This window comes from Muscardinus avellanarius, assembly GCF_963383645.1.
Source record: "Muscardinus avellanarius genome assembly, chromosome: 18".
Taxonomy (NCBI): domain Eukaryota; kingdom Metazoa; phylum Chordata; class Mammalia; order Rodentia; family Gliridae; genus Muscardinus; species Muscardinus avellanarius.
In genome coordinates, this window is record NC_137804.1 from 45951633 (window position 1) to 45972504 (window position 20872).

The 20872-nt window shown below is 59.0% G+C and overlaps 1 protein-coding gene across 1 annotated transcript in view; it reads left to right on the forward strand.

Moving 5' to 3' along the window:
* PDE4A (phosphodiesterase 4A) overlaps nucleotides 1-18596 on the forward strand; it is a gene marked incomplete at both ends in the record, with an annotated part of 34217 nt that extends 15621 nt beyond the window's left edge. The window contains 14 exons of the mRNA XM_080715519.1: nucleotides 1194-1385; nucleotides 3053-3089; nucleotides 3180-3250; nucleotides 4575-4624; nucleotides 4804-4916; nucleotides 8459-8552; nucleotides 10899-11119; nucleotides 12922-13020; nucleotides 13115-13279; nucleotides 13670-13769; nucleotides 14623-14777; nucleotides 14965-15087; nucleotides 16639-16821; nucleotides 17985-18596. Coding sequence (XP_080571645.1) covers nucleotides 1194-1385; nucleotides 3053-3089; nucleotides 3180-3250; nucleotides 4575-4624; nucleotides 4804-4916; nucleotides 8459-8552; nucleotides 10899-11119; nucleotides 12922-13020; nucleotides 13115-13279; nucleotides 13670-13769; nucleotides 14623-14777; nucleotides 14965-15087; nucleotides 16639-16821; nucleotides 17985-18596 — 2215 coding nt within the window. The remainder of the gene's footprint in view (nucleotides 1-1193; nucleotides 1386-3052; nucleotides 3090-3179; nucleotides 3251-4574; nucleotides 4625-4803; nucleotides 4917-8458; nucleotides 8553-10898; nucleotides 11120-12921; nucleotides 13021-13114; nucleotides 13280-13669; nucleotides 13770-14622; nucleotides 14778-14964; nucleotides 15088-16638; nucleotides 16822-17984) is intronic.
* Between the last annotated feature and the right edge of the window lie 2276 nt (nucleotides 18597-20872).

Genomic DNA, 20872 nt, shown 5'->3' on the forward strand with positions numbered 1-20872 from the left:
ACCCCCAGCCCAAGTTTATTTCTTATTTGGAAACAGGGTCTCGCTAGATTGCTGAGCCTGCCTACTTTGTCTGCAAACCTGCTATCCTCCTGTCTCAGCGCCCCCCCCAAGTACTGGGGTGACAGGTGTGCACCCCCACAGCTGGCTTCAACATCCAGATCTGAACTATTTCTGGCTCCAAGCAAAGGCAGCGTGCATCTGGATCATAAAGGGAATCAACCTGTGCTGCAGGGGCCTGGCCGGGCCCCTGGGTCAGCTGGTGCTGGACGAGGTAGAAGGGGATGATCTCTGAGTGTTCTGTGTGTGGGGTGCTGGGGATGGAGCCCAGGGCCACGCCCCCAGCCCTACTTTTTATTCTTAATTTTTGAAACAGGGTCTCAAATGGCCTAAGTAGCTGAGGCTGTCTGCAAATCCAGATCCTCCGGTCTCAGCCTCCCAAATGCTGGGATTACAAGTGTGCGCCGCCACGCCCCGGCCCCTATTTAATTTGTTTTGAAACAGGGTCTCGCAAAGTTGCCGAGGGCCCCGCTAAGTTGCAGAGGCCGGCCTCAAAAAAGGTCTGGGAGTATAGCCCGGGGTAGAAAGCCTCTGGAATCCACCCCCGGTACCACCAAAAAAAAAATCTGTGATCCTCCTGTTTTAGCCTCCCACTTACTGGGGTTACTGGAGGGCGCCGCCACGCCCGGCTTGAAGAGGCCACTGTGGGTGGAGCAGAGTGGATGCGAAGCAAGGTGGGAGGTCACGGGGCAGGACCTGGGGCCGCAGTGGGTGTCCCGGCTTCTCTGGGCCAGGCGGGCCCTCGCTCTGGACCGCACGCAGGCGCTCACGCGCTCCCTCTGGCGGCCGTTTGGGGAATCGCCTGGATGGAAAGGCCCAGGTCCCAAGGCGCCGATGCTGGCCCAGGATGAGTCCCGTGACCATGAAGGGGTGAGAAGCGGACGGATTTGGACAGATTCTAGCCGCCAGGCTGATTTAGGATGCCAAGGGCGAAGTGGAGCCAACGATGACCTTGAACCTGTGGCCTTGGCGGGTGGCCATCACTAGCAACGGGGCCTGGTACCCAGCCAGGCGCAGCCGCGATGCGGTCGGCCGTTCCCTCGTTAGTGCTCACACCCCCCTCGTTGCCAAGAATTCCCTGTCTCCATCCTCCTCCTGACCTCCCTGACCTCTGTCCCCACCCATCTCTCCTGCAGCTTCGAGGCGGAAAATGGGCCGACGCCATCCCCCGGCCGCAGCCCCCTGGACTCGCAGGCGAGCCCGGGGCTCGTGCTGCACGCGGGGGCGGCCACCAGCCAGCGCAGAGAGTCCTTCCTCTACCGCTCGGACAGCGACTACGACTTGTCACCCAAGACCATGTCCCGGAACTCGTCGGTCACTAGCGAAGCGTGAGCACCCCAGCCCCACCCGCCAGCTCCCCTGGGCCCAGGGCAAGCTGCCCTTCTCGGCAAGGTCAGGGACGCCACCCCCATAGCTGTCCTCCCTCCCGGTGAAGGATGAGCAGCCCTTCCCCCCCTTATAAAGGGTGCAGTCTCTTGCAAAGGCCTTAGCCAGCTGGGCACAGTGGTCCCCGCCTGTAATCTCAGTACTTGTGAGGCTGAGACAGGAGGATGGCAGGTCCAAGGCTATCCTCAAACTTAATGAGACCCTGCTTCAAAATGAAAAATTAAGAAGCCGGGCGCGGTGGCAAACGCTTGTAATCCCAGCATTCGGGAGGCTGAGACCGGAGGATCACGGTTTGAGGACAGCCTCAGATAATACTTATTGAGGCCCTTTGCAACTCAGTGAGACCGTTTCAAAATAAAGAATAAACAAAAAGGGCTGGGGATGTAGTTTGGAGGTAGAATGCCCCTGGGTTCCATCCCCAGTACCGGAAAAAGAAAAAATAGGGCTGGGGGTGTAGTTCAGAGGTAGAACACTCCTGGGTTCAGTCCCCAGTAACACACACACACACACACACACACACACACACACACACACAATAATAATAATAAAGGGCCAGGTGCCGTGGTGCACAGTTGTAATCCTAGTACTTGGGAGGCTGAGACAGGAGGATCGCACAGTTTCGAAGCCAGCCTCAGCTACTTAGTGAGGCTCTCAGCAACTTAGTGACACCCTGTTTCCAAATAAAATATAAAATGGGTCTGGGAGTGTAGCCTGGAGGTAGAAAGCCTCTGGGTTCCATCCCCAGTACCACAAAAAAAAAAAAAAAAAAAAAAAAATAGGGCCAGCAGGCGTGGCAGCGCACGCTTGTAATCCCTGCGCTTGAGAGGCTGGGACAGGAGGATCGCGCAGGTTCGAAGCCAGCCGCGCTGATTTAAGAGACCCTGTTTCCAAATAAAAAGTATAAAATAGGTCTGGGAGTGTAGCCCGGAGGTAGAAGGGTTTCCAGGAACCCCGGTACCACCATAAAGAAAAAATAGGGCTGGGGGTGTGGCTCAGAGGTCAAACGCCCCTGAGTTCTATCCCCAGTACCACCAAAAAAATAAGGATAATAAAAAAAAAAAAAAACGGGCCGGGGTGTGGCTTGGAGGTAGAATGCTCCTGAGTTCCATCCCCAGTAGCAAAGGAGAGCCCAGCCCTGCCCGCCCGGCCCTGACCTGTCCTGAGCCTGACGGTCCTCTAGCAAGGGACTGTCCCGACCTGAGCACCCTCCTGGCCTCCCGAAGTCGACCCCAAGCTATCTCCCCTGACCCGGAGCCCTTGCTGAGAAGCGAGCCCCAGGCCAGCTGGCCCTGGTCCGGCTGTGTTCCTCGTCCTGCCCCTTCCCATCCAGGGCCCCTCCGCCCTGCGGCCCTCCTCCACCCCCCTCCCCCGACCCTGCTCTCCTGCACCACAGCGGCCTCTGGGGTTCCCCCTCTTCACCCCGCTCTCCTGGCCAGCGATTGCCCTGTACAGTGTCCTTCAGGACCAGTGCTGGCAGCAGCGCCACCCTCAGCCAATATAAGCGGCCTCTCCCTGTCCCTGCCCGCCGGCCTGCCCAGCCCCGTCCGCAGCGTCCACCCTAGAGGGGCTCCCTTGGGGGTGTCTGACCTGCCTCTGTTCTCTGCTGCAGGCACACTGAGGACCTCATCGTCACGCCATTCGCACAGGTGGGACCACCTGCTCGGGGGCTCCGGAGGGGAGGGCCCACCTCGCCCCGCCGCAGCTGCCTCTCCTCACGATCTCTCTCCCCGCCCCAGGTGCTGGCCAGCCTCCGCAGCGTGAGAAGCAACTTCTCTCTCCTGACCAATGTGCCCATTCCCAGCAACAAGTAAGCCGGGCGGGCCCTGGCACCTGGGGTCACAAGGTTAACACGGCGGGTTCGGTTCCCAGCCCTGCCCTGGGACCTAAGGCAGGCACGGGGCTTCTCTGATCCTGGCTTCAGGCCACAGCTCCTTCTGAGCCAGAGAGCTGTTGTACTTAAATGCTTAAGGCAAGCCGGGCGTAGTGGCGCACGCCTGTAATCCTGGGACACGGGAGGCTGAGACAGGAGGATCGCAGGTTTGAAGCCACCATTAGCAATTTATTGAGGCCCTCAGCAACCTAAGAGCACCATGTTTAAGCCAGGCTTGGTGGCGCACACTTGTAATCCCAGCACTTGGGAAGCTGGCATTTGTTTGCAGACAGCCTCAGCTACTTAGTGAGGCCCTTTGCAACTCAGTGAGACCTTGTTTCAAAATAAAGAGTAGAGGCTGGGCGTGGTGGTGCACACTTGTAATCCCAGCACTTGGGAGGCTGAGACAGGAGGATCACACAGGTTCGAAGCCAGCCTCAGTTACCTAGTGAGGCTCTCAGCAACTCGGTGAGACCCTGTTTCCAAATAAAGTATAAAATAGGTCCGGGAGTATAGCCGGAGGTAGAAAAGCACCTGGGTTCCACCCCCAGTACCACCAAAAAAAAAGCTGGTGTGGCGGCATACGCTTGTAATCCCAGCATTTGGGAGGCTGAGACAGGAGGATCGCGGTTTGAGGGCAACCTCAGCTTCTCAGTGAGACCCTGTTTCAAAATAAAGAATAAAAAATAGGGTTTGCGGGGTAGCTCAGAGGTAGAATGCCCCTGGGTTCAATTCCCACACAAAAAGGCCTGAGACACAGAAAGTTCCTAAACAAGCGGCTGGCTGGCTGGCTGCCTGGTAGGGAGGCTGCCCCCGGCTGGAACACTGTTTGCTGGGCAAGGAACGCAGAATGACAGTAGCCAGTGGCACCTTCATTGGCACCTGCAGTGGGGCATGGAGGAGATGATGTAAAAGGCGCTAGGACATTGCCCTGCACACAGTACGTGCTCAGTAAACAGGAGCGGAGGGCGTTGTGGGTAGGGGCGCGGCTGAGCAGGTGCAGGACGGAGCCGTCCTCAGAGGGTTGGAGGAATTGGGGAGTGGGTCCCCGGACCTGGCGCCCGCGCTCATCACCTGTGTGGCCCTGAGGAGGCCAGGCCGGCCTCCCTGGGCCTCCCTCTCCTCGTCTGTAGAATGAGTTCTCCTGGGGTCTTTGGGAGGCTGCAGGCCGAACGTATGGCGGCAGTTTGGAGATGCGGTGAGGGCAGACTGGCGTTATCATGGGGGCAGGCGGGGTGACACTGGCGCCCCTTCTTCGCAGGCGATCCCCGCTGGGAGGCCCGACTCCCGTCTGCAAGGCCACGCTGTCAGGTAGCCGAGCGGAGGGGCGGGAGAGGGCCCATCTCGCCGCCCCAGTGGGGATCCCTTAACCTTGGTGCCGGGCGCCCCCCCGCCCCGTTCCCCGGCAACCAGCCCACCGCGGGCTGGGGTCTTTTAGGGGGTCTGCCTGCCGACCCTCTTGGTCACCACGGCGGCCGCCTCTTCTCCAGAGGAGACATGTCAGCAGTTGGCCCGGGAGACGCTGGAGGAACTGGACTGGTGCCTGGAGCAGCTGGAAACCATGCAGACTTACCGCTCGGTCAGCGAGATGGCTTCGCACAAGGTGTGAGCGGGGCTGGGGCGCGGGAGCGCCCTGGGCGGGGCCGGGGGCGGGGCCTCTGGGTGCAGCCAACCACGGAGCGAGGCTTCTGGGGGTGGAGCTATAGGCCAGGTGGTGGGTGGGGCAATGGGCAGGGCCAATTCTTCCATCTGGCCTAGGGAAGCGGGCGTGGCCTGTGGGCGCGACCAACCAACCACTGCACGCGGCCGGTGTGGGTGTGGCCAATTCCTGGGTAGGGCCAATGGAGTGGGACCCTAGGCCAATGCTGGGGCGGGGCCAGCCAGTAGGCGGGGCCGGTGGGCAGGGTTAGCCACTGGGCGAGGCGGGCGAGGATGGGGCCAACGTCTGGGTGGGACCCTGGGGATGGGGCAAATTCCTAAGGTCACCCCTTGGGCGGCTGTTTCAAGACCTGTAGCCTCTGTGGACTCTGGTTTCCCCAGGGATGGAGGATTCCGCTGTGTGTGTCTGGTTTCCATCCGACCCGTGGGGAGTCACGGTCCCCCTTGGGTTGGGTACTTGTAGGGTCTGCGGGCGTGTGTCTGTGGCTGTAGGTCTGTGCGGTGCACTTGCAAAGCTGGTTGTTGATGTGTTTGCAGCGGGTTGCAAGGAGTGGTGCTTAGGTGTGTACCTGTGGAGGGTGTATGGGTGTGTGCTGGTGATTGTGTGAGGCTCTGCACGTGCGGGCTGTGCCAGAGGGGTGCGTGCGTGTGCAGGTATGAAGTTGATCCAGGTGTATCTCCAGTTGTGACCGCGAGTGTCTTCACAGAGCTGCCGGCGGGTGCAAGGTTTCCGTGCACAGCGGCGCGTGTGCACTGCACGACTCCAGGGGGCACCGCTCAGAAAGCAGGCCTAGGACCGAGCAGAGCAGCCGTGGCAGCCCTTGTGGGCGGATGCCTATCAGGAAATGAGTGTGGAGGCGGGGCACCTTTGCCAGGGAGCGCATACATCCGTGGGTCGGGGCTTGTCTGGGGAAGTGTGCGTTTGAGGGTGCCTGAGGGTGGCTCAGGCCCTGAGAACGTGTGTGTCTCTGGAGAGGGCTGTGCACGCGTGTATTTGCACATCGATGGGTGACAGTGTGAATAGCCTCTCTTGGGTCAGCCGAGGGATGTTTCTGTCCAAACACACACATATGCCTGTTTGAAATGTGTGTCTGTAGCCGGGCGTGGTGGCGCACGCTTGTCATCCCAGCATTCGGGAGGCTGAGACGGGATAGCGGTTAGCACCCAGCCTCAGCTACTTAGTGAGGCCCTCTGCAACTCAGTGAGACCCTGAATAAAACATAGGGCTGGGGTGTAGATTGGAGGTAGAAGGCCCCTGGTTCCATCCCCAGTACTGGGGGAAAAAAAAAGTTCAACTCTGTGGGGTTTGGTGTGCGTCTGGACCTGGCCTTCTGACCCTGTGTGGTGTCCATATACCTGTAAATATGTGGGCCTGGGAGCCGTGACTGCCTCCGGTGGCCTGTGTCGTAAGCGCAGGACTTTTAAAAGCTCTCGTCTATCCGTGCTCAAGTGGCAAGTGCCAGGGCATGTATGAGTCTGTGGAAGGTGTGTCCTGGCGTGTGCGCGTCTGTGCATGTGTGGAGTGTCTGTGTCTGTGTGTGTGTCTGTGTGTGTGTGTGTGTCTGTCTGTCTGTCTGCAGAGGGGACACTCCTGGGTCCTGACTGAGGCCCGTGGGCTCCGATGCCCCTTTAACGCCCCCCCACCCCCGGCACCACCTGACTTTGTATACAGCCTGGCAGCGCCGCAGTAATCAGGCACACGCGCACACGGGTGCACGCAGAGCCCCGAGCCGCTGCGGCTCCTCCCGGGACCCTCGCCCCGCACCCCCCATGGGCAGGGGCCCCCGGCCACCTCCAGCCCCTGCCGCTGGGGGGCCCCTCAGGGCCAGGACCCGGCAGATCATGTAACCAGGGCTGCTGCTGGGAGCGCGGAGGGGAAGGGAGCCCCCAGCCCTGCTGGGCCGGCCCAGGCCCCTCCGCGGCTCCCCTTTCAGACCCCCCCCCTGCCCAGCACCCCCTCCCCGTGGCCTTTCAGGCCTGGACTCAGGCTCTGCGTGCGGCACCCCGAGTGGGGCTAAGGCTCCAAGATGCCCCTGGTCGATTTCTTCTGTGAGACCTGCTCCAAGCCGTGGCTGGTGGGCTGGTGGGACCAGGTAGGGGGAGCCAGACAGATGTTGGGGGGCAGGGGTGGGAAGACCCTCCAGCTCAGACTCTCCAGCCCCTGCCCCGGGCAGGCCGCTGTGCACATGTGTGGGCTGGACGTGAAGCCTTGGGACTCTGGCAGGGGACTGGGTGTGGATGGCCGAGGGCGTGTGGGCTTCCCCGGGGCTAGGGATTCTCGGTGCGACAGTGGGGGAGTGTGTGAGTCCCGCCGGGTCCTGGCGTGGCCCTGTCTGCAGCCAGACCACCCTGAGCATGATGGTGTTGTCTGATGCCCCTGTCTCTCAGCCCCTAGGTCCCCCATGTTTTTAGGACATGACCCCAATGGCAGTGTGGCTGCTTTACAGGGTGTACCCCTTGATGTGTATGTCTGGGCTGTGTGACACTGGGTAGGTCGGGGACAGCCTGGGGAGAGGGTGCAGCTGTGTGTGTGTGTGTGTGTGTGTGTGTGTGTGTGTGTGTGTGCGCATTCATTACCGTGTACCCAGGGTCTCCGGGCAGCCCAGGGAAGTGGCCACCCTGTCCCAGTGTGGGACCCCTTCCTGCCTGGTGCCCACCGCCTCGCTGGCCCTGGGCTCGGCTTTGAGGGTGCCCCGGCAGAGCTTGGGGGCGGGGAGCGATGCCCTTTCTCCTCTGTACACAATGTCACAGCGGAGGCCTGTATGGAGAGGACCAGGAGGGCCTGGGCCCGCGGCTCTCGGGTGCACTCCATTTATCGGCCCACCCGCTAGGGTTGGGGGGAGGGGGTCGTGGTGGGAACCCCCGCCCCCTCCCCTGGGGGACCCAGCTGGGTTTCCTCAACTGGCTACTCTCCCATGTCCTGGCTAACCCTCTCAAGATTGGGTACTCCCTTCCCTCCTTCCACACTGGGCTGTAGCTCCGGGCCAGGAACCCCATGTATTGGGGTCCTTGTCTGAGGAGACCTGGGCCGGGGGTGACACTGGGAAGGCAAGGGTTAAGGGGCCGCCGGCTTGCCCCCCTTTCCCCAGCTCAGCAGCTGGTTGGAAGAGGAGTTGCTAAGGAGACTCCCATCACCATGGCGACGGGGTTCTCCTGGCACCCCATTGGCTCCCTGTTAGGCGGGAGCCCCTCCCTTCCACAGGTGCCCCTCTGACTCCTCTTTGGGAGGGGCTAGGGGAGGGGAGCCCCTCTTCCCTCAGGAGGAGGGATCTGCTGATCCCGACACCCCACCCCGCGGCCTGGGCCCCCCATCCAGAGCTGGAGGAGAGGAGGGGCTGGCCTCTCCCCTCAGGCAGCCCTTAGAGCCTCTGAGCCGGGCAGCAGGAGGGACTCCTGGGGGCTTCAGGAGTCTGCGGGAAGGGCTGGCGTCATGTGACCCCGGCGATGACCCCCCATCACCCCTCCTTCTCGACCCCTTGACTTTAGTTCAAGAGGATGCTGAACCGAGAACTCACACAGCTCTCAGAAATGAGCAGGTCAGGAAACCAGGTCTCAGAGTACATATCCACCACGTTCCTGGGTGAGTGTGGGGCAGCCGTGGGGCACGTGGGCTGGAGGGGCCGCCCGCCCGTGGGTCCTGTGGACTCCCACCCTGTGGTGCCCTGGCTCTGTGGGGCCGGAGCTTGGACAGAACCCACATTTAGAACGTCTTGGGGCTCAAGGCAGAGCTCAGTGGGGCACACACAAGGTTGGACCCTCAGAACCCCAGAAATCATCTCCAAGCTGAAAGCCCCCAACTCAGCAGAAACCCAATGGAACTCTGAGACTCCCAACCCCCAAAGAATACTTGGGTTCCTAGCCAAATTCACATAAAATTTCTAAACTTACAGAGCTTCACAGGGTCAGTCTGGTGGTACGTGCCTGTAATCCTAGTACTTGAGAGGCTGAGACAGGAGGATGGCAGGTTGGAGGCCACCCTCAACAAGTAGTGAGACTCTCATCAACCTAACCTGTTTCAAAAATAAAATAAGCCAGCCGGGTGTGGTGGCGCACGCTTGTCATCCCCGAGCTTGGGGGGCTGAGACAGGAGGATCGCGCAGGTTCGAAGCCAGCCTCAGCTACTTAGTGAGGCTCTCAGCAACTCAGTGAGACCCTGTTTCCAAATAAAATATAAAATAGGGCTGGGAGTATATCCCGGAGGTAGAAAGCCTCTGGGTCCCAACCCCAGTTCCACACAAAAATAAATAAATAAATAAAAAAGCCAGGCACGGTAGCGAGGGCTTGTAACCCCAGCATTCGAGAGGCCGAAATAGGAGGATCGCGGTTCGCAGACAGCTACTTAGTGAGGCCCTTTGCTGCTCAGGGAGACCCTGTTTCAAAATAAAGAATAAAACATAGGGCTGGGGGTGGAGCTCGGAGGTAGAATGCCCCTGGGTTCCATCCCCAGTACCGCAAAAATAAATAAATAAATAAATAAATAAATAAATAAATAAAATGAGGTTGGGGGTGTAGCTTGGAGGTAGAATGCCCCTGGGCTCAATCCACAGCACCCAAAAATAAATAAAGCTAAGCTCCGTGCTTAGCTCTTGCCTAGTGGGTATGAGGCTCTGCGTTCCATCCCCGGCACTGCAGAGATGGAAAATTATTAAATGACCCTCAAGCCGGGTGCGGGGCACACGCCCGTAATCCCGGGACTTGGGAGGCTGAGACAGGAGGATCGCAAGTTTGCAGTCAGCCTCAGCAATAATGGGGCTGGAGGTATCGCTCAGAGGTAGAATGCTCCTGAGTTCAAGCCCCAGTACCACCAAGAAAAAAAAAAAATACATTTTTTCACCCAAACTATAAAGCCCCTTAAATTCAGATCCCCTAAGAAGCCTAAAAATGGGGTTTATCCTACCATGATGGCACACACCTGTATACCTAATACTTAGAAGGCTGAGGCAGGTGAACCCTCAGCACAGTGAGACGTTATTTCAAAATAAAAAAATAAAACAGGGCTGGGGTGTACCTTCGAGGTAGAGCATCCCTGGATTCACTCCCCAGTCGTAAAAATCAGGTTCAAGCTGGGTGTGGCGGCGGATGCTTGTAATCCAGGTACTTGGGAGGCTGAGACAGGATGGTCATAGGTTCGCGGCCAGCCTCAGCAACTTGAGAGGCCCTCTGTGAGTTAATGAGACTCTGTTTCAAAATAAGAATAATAATTAAAAAGTGGGCTGGGAGTGTAACTCAGAGGTAGAATGCTCCTGGGTTCTATCCATGGTACCTCACACACACACACACACACACACACACACACGGTTCAGGTTTGGATGCTTCTGCCCCTGGGGGTGTGGCCTGCCTTAGAGTTCTGAGGATCTAGCCAATGGGGGCTTGGCATGCAAATGATCCATCCGGTCTTGCCATTGACCAGAGGCCTCAGGTCACAATGGGTGGCCCTGGCTGGGCGCTGGAAGGCCTTGAAAGCCGGAGAAGGGCTCCAGGGGCTGGCCCCCAGGCAGGGTGGTGCCCAAGGGGGCCATGGAGCCAGAGACCCCTCTCCCCTCCCTCCTCCCAAACGCCCCCCTTCCCACCAGCACTCTTGGCCACCATGGGGGTGCTTTCCCCGGCACCCTGGGTGTCAGGGGTAGGCAGCGGCTGTCCCAGGCCTCGCCGCCCCGCTCCCTGACTTCCCACAGCGCCTTTCGGCCGAGCCTGGCAATCGGCCCCGGGTCACCCCACACCCCGGGGCCAGCCCCAGGGCCCCCCCTTCCGCCTGCCGCCTCTCAGAAGAATTCCTCTGTCCCCTCCGGCTTCCATCAGTGGGAGACCCAGAAGGGTTCTGCTCCTTTGGGTGAGGCTGGCCGGGCACCCGGAGGAGGCTGAGGGTGGAGGGAGCGTCCCTGGAGGGTGTTCATGCCTGTCACCTCCGCCCCGCCATCTTCTGCAGACAAACAGAATGAAGTGGAGATCCCATCGCCCACGATGAAAGAGAGGGACACCCCCGAACCGCCACGACAGAGACCCTCCCAGCAGCCCCCGCCCCCCGGGCCACAGTTCCAGCCCATGTCACAGATCACAGGGGTGAAGAAGCTGGCACACAGCAAGGCTCTGAACACCAGCATCCCACGCTTCGGGGTGGAGACCGACCAAGAGGACCTCCTGGCCCAAGTGGGTGCAGCGCCCTGGGAGCGGGGGCCCAAGGATGGGGGGCACGTCTTCAGCTGGGCTTCCAGGAATCAGCCTGAGAAGTTGAGGGGCCTCAGGAGGGAGGTGACGCGGAGGACAGGAAGGAGAAGGGAGCCCTTAATCCCTGTCCCGCTCGCTCCTTCCAGGGGGCAGGAGGAAGGGGCAGCTGTGAGTCACAGCAAGCTGCACCCCAGCAGCTGGGGGCGGAGTGCAGGCCAGTGAAGTGAGCCGGGTCTGGACGGGGCCCAGATAGCGTCTGCTCCAATCCAGACCTGCCAGGCCCTCCTGGGAGTGGACCAGGCAAACCCCAGCGACACTCCGACGATTTTTATCGTTACCCTCTCTTTTTTTAATTTTTGGTGGTGCTGAGGATTGAACCCAGAGGCATTCTACCTTCAAGTTACACCCTCAGTCCTTTTATTCTTTATTTTCAAACAGGGTCAGGCTAAGTTGCAGAAGGCCTCGTTAAGTGGTGAGGCCGGGCTCAAACTCAGATCCTCCTGTCTCAGCCTCCCAGATGCTGGAATTACAAGCGTGTGCCACCACACCAGGCTTCATCATTCTACTTCTGAGCTACGCCCAACCCTTTTTTTTTTTTTTTTTTTTTTTTTTTTTTTTGGTAGTATTGGGAATTGAACCCAAGGGCATTCTACATCTGAGCTACATCCCCAGCCCTATTCTTTTAATTATTATTATTATTTTTTTTTTTTTGGCGTGGCACTGGGGACTGAACCCAGGGGCATTCTATCTCCGAGCAACACCCCAGACCAATTTTTTATTCTTTATTTTCCAACAAGTTCTCATTAAGTTCCAGAGTTCCTCACTAAGTAGCTGAGACGGGCCGTGAACCTGCGATCCTCCTGTCTCAGCCTCCCAAGTACTAGGATTACAAGTGTGCGCCACCAATGCCGGCTTTTCCTTATATTTGAGAGAGGTCTCACAGGCTGCCGAGAGCCTCACTACTTGCTGAGGCTGTCTCCCAATGTGCGATCCTCCTGTCTCAGCCTCCTCGGTACTGGGATTGCATGGCCAGCTCCTAGCTATTTTCTGAGGCCTTCTCTGGAGCATCGGTCCCTTTGGGTTGCATGTCCTGGCCCTGTCCTGGAGTCTAAGGACACAAGGAAAATAAACCAGTGTTCCTCTCCTGCTCCTGGTAACCCGGGGTGGAGGGCTCACAAGCAGTTGATCTTAGAGGCTGAGCTAGCTTACGGCTTCATTTGTTTTTGTTTTTGTTTTTGTTTTTGGTGGTACTGGGGTTCCTGGAAGCCCTTCTACCTCCGGGCTACACCCCCAGACCTGTTTTATATTTTTTATTTGGAAACAGGGTCTCTTAAGCCAGAGCGGCTGGCTTCGAACCTGCGCGGTCCTCCTGTCTCCGCCTCCCAAGCGCGGGCATTTGTTTGTCTTTGAGGCACTGGGGATGGAACCCAGGAGCGTTCTGCCCCTGAGCTACCCTCCTAGTCCTACTTTATTTATTTTGAAACAGGGTCTCACCAAGTTACAGAGGGCCTCACTCAGTTGCCGAGGCTGGCCTCGAACCTGCGGCCCTCCTGTTTCAGTCCCCCAAGTACTGAGGTGATGGGTGTGTGCCTCGGTACCTGGCTCAGTGTTTCTTGGGGGCCACAGGATCTCGGAGAAGCCGGGTCTCTTCTCTGGGCCGGGTGGGCCTCACCCGGTCAGGTGCTGGGTGGAGAACCAGGCCGCCGCCGTGTGTCCCTTCGCCCGGGACTCCTGGTCCCTAAGAGGGTCTGGAGGCCCCTGACCTCTGCCCTCTGCCCCCGCAGGAACTGGAAAACTTGAGCAAATGGGGCCTGAACATCTTCTGCGTGTCCGACTACGCCGGGGGCCGCTCGCTCGGCTGTATCATGTACACCATCTTCCAGGTGATGGGGCCGGCGGGGAGGGCCGGGCTGCGAGGGGCCCCGGCCAGGTGCGCAGGGCCGGCAGGGGTCACCGCCCTGCCCTGCCCGCCCCCAGGAGCGGGACCTGCTCAAGAAATTCCACATCCCCGTGGACACCATGGTGACGTACATGCTGACGCTGGAGGACCACTACCACGCCGACGTGGCCTACCACAACAGCCTGCACGCGGCCGACGTCCTGCAGTCCACCCACGTGCTGCTGGCCACGCCCGCGCTGGATGTGAGCGCCGCCCCAGGCCTCCGGCCCTCGCCCCGTCGCCCACCTCTCGCCGTCTCTCTCTATCTTCCTCTCCTGACCCTTCTCTCGCTCTCCTCCCCTCCCCCCTTTCTCTCTCTCTCTTTTTAATACTGGGGTTGGCACCCGAGGGCCCGCTGCCACTGAGCTGTACCCCCAGTTTAGATGGACTCGAAATTGCAGGGGCTGGCCTCAAACTTGTGACCCTCTGGACGTGGTGACGCGTGTTGGGATTGCAGGCACGCGCCGCCACGCCCACCGGGCCTCACGCATCTCCTTAACCCGCGCCTCCCGCTCACCCATCCTCCTCCCACCCTGGCTCTCTGGTCCCCTTCACTCCAATCTCTGCCTCTGGCCCGGTCTCTCTGCCCCCAGGCTGTGTTCACTGACCTGGAGATTCTCGCAGCCCTCTTTGCAGCTGCTATCCACGACGTGGACCACCCTGGGGTCTCCAACCAGTTCCTCATCAACACCAGTGAGTGGCCTCTCCCGCGGCTGCCCGCTGGCCTGGGGGAGGAGCCGGGGGCTGGGGGCCGAGTCTGGCTGTACTGGGGGCGGGGACAATAGGGCGGGGCCTAACAGGCTTCACCGAAGGGAGGTGGAGCTAACCAGGCAGGGGGAGGAGCCAAATGGGTTGGAGGCGGAGCCTAGGGGCAGCGCTTGACTGGGGGTGGAGTCATGTAGGTTAGGGTGGAGCCTGATTGGCTGGAATTGGGCTTGTCTGGATGGAGGTAGAGTTTGCCAGGCTGGGGGCAGAGCCAGGTGGGCTGGTGGCAAAGCTCACTGACTTGAGAGCAGGGCTTGGCAGAATGGAGGCGGAGCCCGGTGGGCTGGGGGCGTGGCAAGTGGGTCTGAGAACCAGGGCTTGGCAGAATGGAGGCGGAGCCCGGTGGGCTGGGGGCGTGGCCTGAGGTCTGAGAACCAGGGCTTGGCAGAATGGAGGCGGAGCCTGATGGGCTGGGGGCGTGGCCTGAGGTCTGAGAACCAGGGCTTGGCAGAATGGAGGCGGAGCCTGATGGGCTGGGGGCGTGGCCTGAGGTCTGAGAACCAGAGCTTGGCAGAATGGAGGCGGAGCCCGGTGGGCTGGGGGCGTGGCCTAAGGAGCTGAGAACCAGGGCTTGGCAGAATGGAGGCGGAGCCTGATGGGCTGGAGGCGTGGCCTAAGTGGCTGAGAACCAGGGCTTGGCAGAATGGAGGCGGAGCCTGTGGGTGGGGCCTGTGTTCATTGACTGGAAGGCGGAGCTGGTGGTGTGGGGCGGGGCCTAACCCTCAGGGGCGGAGCCAGCCAGGCGGGTGGCCCAAAGTTGACTTCTGAGTCTTGGCTGCAGATTCGGAGCTGGCACTCATGTACAACGACGAGTCGGTGCTCGAGAACCACCACCTGGCGGTGGGCTTCAAGCTACTGCAGGAGGAGAACTGCGACATCTTCCAGAACCTCAGCAAACGCCAGCGGCAGAGCCTGCGCAAGATGGTCATCGACATGGTGGGCGGGGCCGGGCGGAGGGGCGGGGCCTCCCGGGGGTGGGGTCTGGCGGGGCCCTTCCCTGGCCGGCTGGAGATGGTCATGGACATGGTGGGCGGGGCCTGGAGGCGGGGCGGGGTCCTTCCCTGGCCGGCTGGGCGCGGGCAGGCGGCGGGCTTCGGCTCCGGTGACGCTCGCGCGTCCACAGGTGCTGGCCACTGACATGTCCAAGCACATGACCCTCCTGGCTGACCTGAAGACCATGGTGGAGACTAAGAAAGTGACCAGCTCAGGGGTCCTCTTGCTGGACAACTACTCCGACCGCATCCAGGTGCCCCACGACCGCCATAACAGGAGACTGGACCCCTTCTCCTCCCCCACCCCTTTAGGTCTGGGTAGCTGCCGTCAGCTGTCTGCCCCCTCGTCTCCTTTTCCGACCCCCTCCCGCCTCCCCACCCTTTCACCTCCTCCCAGCTGTCCCATTCCTCTCTTTTGGGGGGAGGGCACTTAGGGGTTGAACCCTCAGTTCTATTTCAGATCTATACCCTGGCCCTATATTTATTTATTTATCTAATTTGCTTATTTATTTATTGGGGATTGAACCCAGAGGTATTCCACCTCCAAGCTGCACTGCCCCCCAGCCAGATTTTCCTTCTTTCTTTCTTTCTTTTTTTTTTTTTTTTTTTTGTGGTACCAGGGATGGTACCCAGGGGGGCTTTCTACCTCCAGGCTACACTCCCAGACCTATTTTATATTTTATTTGGAAACAGGTCTCACTAAGTTGCTGAGAGCCTCACTCAGTAGCTGAGGATGGCTTCAAACCTGTGCAATCCTGTCTCAGCCTCCCAAGCACAGGGATGACAAGCGTGCACCACCATGCCCGGCTTCCAATCTTTTGTTTGGGTGGTACTGGGGATGGAACCCAGGGGCCTTCTACCTCCAGGATACACTCCCAGACATATTTTATATTTGGAAACAGGGTCTCGCTAAGTTGCTGAGAGCCTCACTAAGTAGCTGAGGCTGGCTTCGAACCTGCGCGATCCTCCTGTCTCAGCCTCCCAAGCACGGGGATTACAAGCGTGCGCCACCACGCCTGGCTGATTTTATTTCTTAAATAGGGTCTCATTAAGTTGTTGAGAGCCTCGCTAAATTGCCAAAGCTGGCTTTGAACCTGTGATGCCCCTGTCTCCCAAGGAGCGGGATTACAATATGAACCACTATGCCCAGCTATTTATTTATTTATCTATTCATTTACTTATTTGGGTGCAGGGGACTGGATATAGGGGCATTCTACCTTAGAGACATACCGCAGGCCTATTTTGTTTTATTTTATTTTAGTTTTGGAAATAGGGTCTTACTGAGTTGCTGAGACTGGCCTCAAAACTGTGACCGCCCCGTCTCAGGCTCCCAGGTCCTCCTGTTTTTCCTCAGTTGCTACCCTCTCCCCTTCCTCTGCCCCGCCTCCCCTTCCCTCTGCCCTCGTTTCCTCTCTCTCCATCACCCCCCCCCCCCCCCCGTCTCTTCCATTTCTTTCTTTCTTTTTTTTTTGTGGTGCTGGGGATTGAACCCAGAGGCATTCTACTCCGAGCTACACCCCCAGCCCTATTTTATCTTTATTTTAAAGCAGAGTCTCTCTAGGTGGATGAGGGCCTCACTACTTGCTGAGGCTGTCCTCCAACCACGATCCTCCTGTCTCAGCCTCCTAAATACTGGGGTTCAGGGGTGCGCCACCACGCCGGCTCCTCTCTCCCCTTCTACTTCCTCTCTCCCTCCTCCCTACTTCCTTCACCCAGTAACCCCTCCAGCTGGGTGAGGAGAACCCTGAGGCCCGCCAGCCGGGCTGAAGCGTGACCTCTGATGTCCCTTGCCCCGCCCCATGCAGGTCCTCCGAAACATGGTGCACTGCGCGGACCTTAGCAACCCCACCAAGCCGCTGGAGCTGTACCGACAGTGGACCGACCGCATCATGGCGGAGTTCTTCCAGCAGGGAGACAGGGAGAGAGAGCGGGGTATGGAGATCAGCCCCATGTGTGACAAGCACACCGCCTCCGTGGAGAAGTCGCAGGTACGGGCTCCGACGGTCTCCTTGCCACCCGGCCTCCGGCCGTCTCTGGGGGCCGGGGGTTTGGAGACGGTGCACACTGCCTTCGTGGTGTGCTTGTTAAACCTCACCACAGGGACACGGGGTGTGGTGCCGCACGCTTGTCTTCCCAGCATTGGGGAGGCTGAGATGGGAGGATATGAGGTTGAAGGTCAGCCTCAGCAGTTTAACAAAACCCTGTTTCAAAATACAAAATAAAAAGGGCTAGGGTTGCCGGGCGTGGGGGCGCACTCTTGTGATCCCAGCACTGGGGGAGGCTGAGACAGGAGGATCACGGCTCGCAGACAGGCTCAGCTATTTAGCAAGGCCCTTCCCAACTCAGTGAGACCCTGTTTCAAAATAAAGAATAAGCCGGGCGTGGTGGCGCACAGTCGTAATTCCCGCGCTTGGGAGGCGGAGACAGGAGGATCGCGCAGGTTCAAAGCCAGCCGCGCTGGCTGAAGAGACCCTGTTTCCATAATTTAAAAAAAAAGTATAAAATAGGTCTGGGAGTATAGCCCGGAGGTAGAAGGGCTTCCAGGAACCCCAGTGCCACCAAAATAAATAAATAAATAAAAATAAAGAATAAAAAATAGGGCTGGGAGCCGGGCAAGGCGGCGCATACTTGTAATCCCAGCGCTTGGAGCTGACACGGGAGGATTACGCAGGTTCGAAGCCAGCCTCAGCTACTTAGTGAGAACCCGTTTCCAAAGAAAGTATAAAATAGGTCTGGGAAGATAGCCCAGAGGTAGAAAAGCCCCTGGATTCCATCTCCAGTCAGTACCACAAAGAGAAAGAGGGAAGGAAGGAAGGAAGGAAGGAAGGAAGGAAGGAAGGAAGGAAGGAGAGACAGAAAGGGAGGGAGGGAGGGAGAGAAAGGCAGGCCGGGGTAGAGCTCAGAGGTAGAATGCCCAGTATTACAAACAGTTAAATTAAAAGGGCGAGGGGAGTCGCTCGGAGTAGAGCAAGCCTGGGGTGCATGTAGTTAGGGGCAGAGCGCTGCTCGGTTGATCCCAGTACAGCAAAAAAGAGAGAGAGAGAGAGAGAGAGAGAGAGAGAGAGAGAGAGAGAGAGAGAGAGGAGAAGGGCTTTTGGCTCCCCGGACCCCACGCGCAGGCCTCCGCCGGCACCTCCTCTTCCTCCCCCAGGTGGGCTTCATCGACTACATCGTCCACCCGCTGTGGGAGACGTGGGCGGACCTGGTCCACCCGGATGCGCAGGACATCCTGGACACGCTGGAGGACAACCGGAGCTGGTACTACAGCGCCATCCGGCAGAGCCCCTCGCCGCCGCCCGAGGAGGAGCTGGGGGGCCCGGGCCATCCGGCGCCCCCAGATAAGTTCCAGTTCGAGCTGACACTGGAGGAGGAGGAGGAGGAGGAGGTGGAGGCGGAGGCGGCCTCGGCCCAGGAGGCTCCGGAACCCTCCGCCCGGGACCGAACCCTGGCAGAGGATGCTAGCCTGGCAGGGGGCCAAGACCAGCAGGGCGCAGACTCGACTGGCGCCACACCTGAGGCTCTGGAGGAAGCCAGGGGCCGAGCATCCCTGCAGGAAAGCCCCCTCCTGCCCGGCTTGAGGACCCCGGCCGCGGCCGAGGAGGCCCCGGGCCCGCAGGGCCTCCCCTCCGTGGCGGCCAAGGTGGGGGTCCCAAGACACCAGGCTGCCAAGACAGCTTGCTGCGCCTGCTCCGGGATATCGGGGGAGGCCCTGTCCTGCCCCCCAGCTCCGGGCGGGTGGGGGTCAGGGGGAGGCCCTACCTGAGCCCCAGCCCCCTCATCCTGTGGCCTTCCCTGCCCCCGCCCCCGTGTCCCCCACTCCCCAGCGGCCACCGCCTCCGCTGCCTCAAAGACTCTTAGCCCTCCTGAGAAAAAAGAGAACAGAAAAGTGGGGGATTTTCTCTTTTCTTTTTTTCCCCCTTTCCCCCCGCCCCCACCACCCAACGGGGCCTTTTTTTGGAGGTGGGGGCCGGGGTCCAAGGGGCTGAAGTCTTGGAAGGGATTTTATTTTTTGAATTTTAATGATAACGTTTTTAGAAAAAGAAAAAAAAAAAGAACAAAAAAAAGAAAAAAAAAAACCCAAGGATGAAACACGGCAACTGTAGACGCCCCCATTCCTGGTTCCCAGTTCCCCCTCCGCCACCCCCTCCCCTGCGGCCTGCCCCAGTCCCAGGCCTTTGGGCCTCCTCCCTTAGTCCTGGGCTCAGCGCGCCTCCTGGGCTTTTCTGTGGACTTCTGGAGGGTCTGCAGAACAGGAATAGCCGTCCTGGGCAGGGCCGGGGGTAGGGGGCACTGCGGGGCCGCCCCTCGCTGCCCCCCATCACAGAAGTCTTCCTCTTCATTTTGCACAGCCCCAGCCATACAGATGAGGGGCGGGTGCGGCTGGTCTCTCTAGGCTGGGGGGCGTGGCGTCCTCACCCCCCCCCAGGCTCGGCCTGAGGTTTGAACACACGCACGCACGCACGCACGCACTCTCCCCACTCTTCCCCTCTTGTTTCTGCCTTAAGGATTCCTGTGGCCATAGCAGACTGGGTTGCTGTAGCTCCCACCTGCCCCTTGGGAGGGGCAGGGCCAGGTCCCATCCCGGAGCGCCCCCCCACAAGAACCCTCCCCCGGTGCCCTCTGGACCCCTTCAGACTGATCCTAGCCCCCCAACTCTGTCCTAGGAGGAAGCAATAACGGGGTGTACCCACATCCTCCGTCCTGGGCAGTCCTCCCCACCCCAACATCAAGGAATCGCTCCATTGTCCCCCTCCCCAGAGCCAGTCCCCTGAGCAGTACACAGATGCAGGGCCACTCACTCCAAGCCATGGGGGCACTGGAAAGAGAAGCCCGCCCCTCCTCCCCTCCCTGGCCATCGGCAGGGGTCCAGCCGGCCACTCCCTGCCCCCTCCAAGACACGTACTGTAACCCCACACCCTGCCAGCTTCCCAGTCTGTCCCCACCCTGCTCCTCCCGCACAGGGCTCACTGTCCTAGTGAAAGTCCTTCCTGTCCCCACGGGTGACCCGAATGGGCCTTTTTTTTTTTTTTTTCCTTTTATTCTTTTTATTCTTTTTTCTTTTTTTTGTTTTGTTTTGTTTTGTTTTTGTACATACTGTAAGGTTGGTTTTAAGTTATTCTACAGAGGCAAAAAGGGAAAATAAACTTACCCCTCCCCTGGCTGACCCGTCCAGAGGGTGGGACAGGGTCTCCCAAGGGAGAGATCCCAGATCCTGGTGTATTATACATACAACCTGTACCATAGTCCCGGGTCTCGGGTGATCACACTTCGGGTTCATGGGAACCCTTCCATCCCAGGGGCCAGAGCGGCGCAGAGCCACCCTCGGTCCCTTCCCGGGAGTGGGGGTCTACCAGTGGGTGAGGCCGGCCCCCACTGGGCTCCTCTGGGTGGGTGCAGAGCCCCAGCTCGTGTGGTGTCCACTCTGATGATCAATCAGTCGGTCTGTGGATCGATAATCAGTCCTTTAATCTTGTCACCAATAAACAAGCTCTCACCGACGGTCCCGGCTCACGCTGCTTCATTCCGGCCTCCGTGGTTGGCAAATGCCCCTCGTGCATCTGCAGGGCTTGGGAGAGGGTGGCCCAGCCCCTACCCCGGCTCAAGCAGAAGGGGGATTGCAAATCGATGGAACTGTGACCAGAACTCAAGTCAGGGTGTCCCCGACCATGGAAGCATGGCCCGTGCAGTGTAGATGTATTTATTTATTTGCTTTGTTATTTATTTATTTGATGCTGGGGATGGAACCCAGGGGCATTCTACCTCTGAGCTAAACCCACAGCCCCTATCTTATTCTCTATTTAGAAGCAGAGTGTAAGTTGCGGAGGGCCGCACACTAAGTAGCTGAGTCTGGCCGAGAACCTGTGATCCTGTCTCAGCCTCCCAAGGACTAGAATTACAAGGGTACAGCTCGCTCTTTCTTTCTTTCTTTCTTTCTTTCTTTCTTTCTTTCTTTCTTTCTTTTTTTATTTAACCCAGGAATGTATTACCTCTGAGCTACATTCTCAGTCCTATTTTGTTTTTATTTTAAAACAAGGTCTA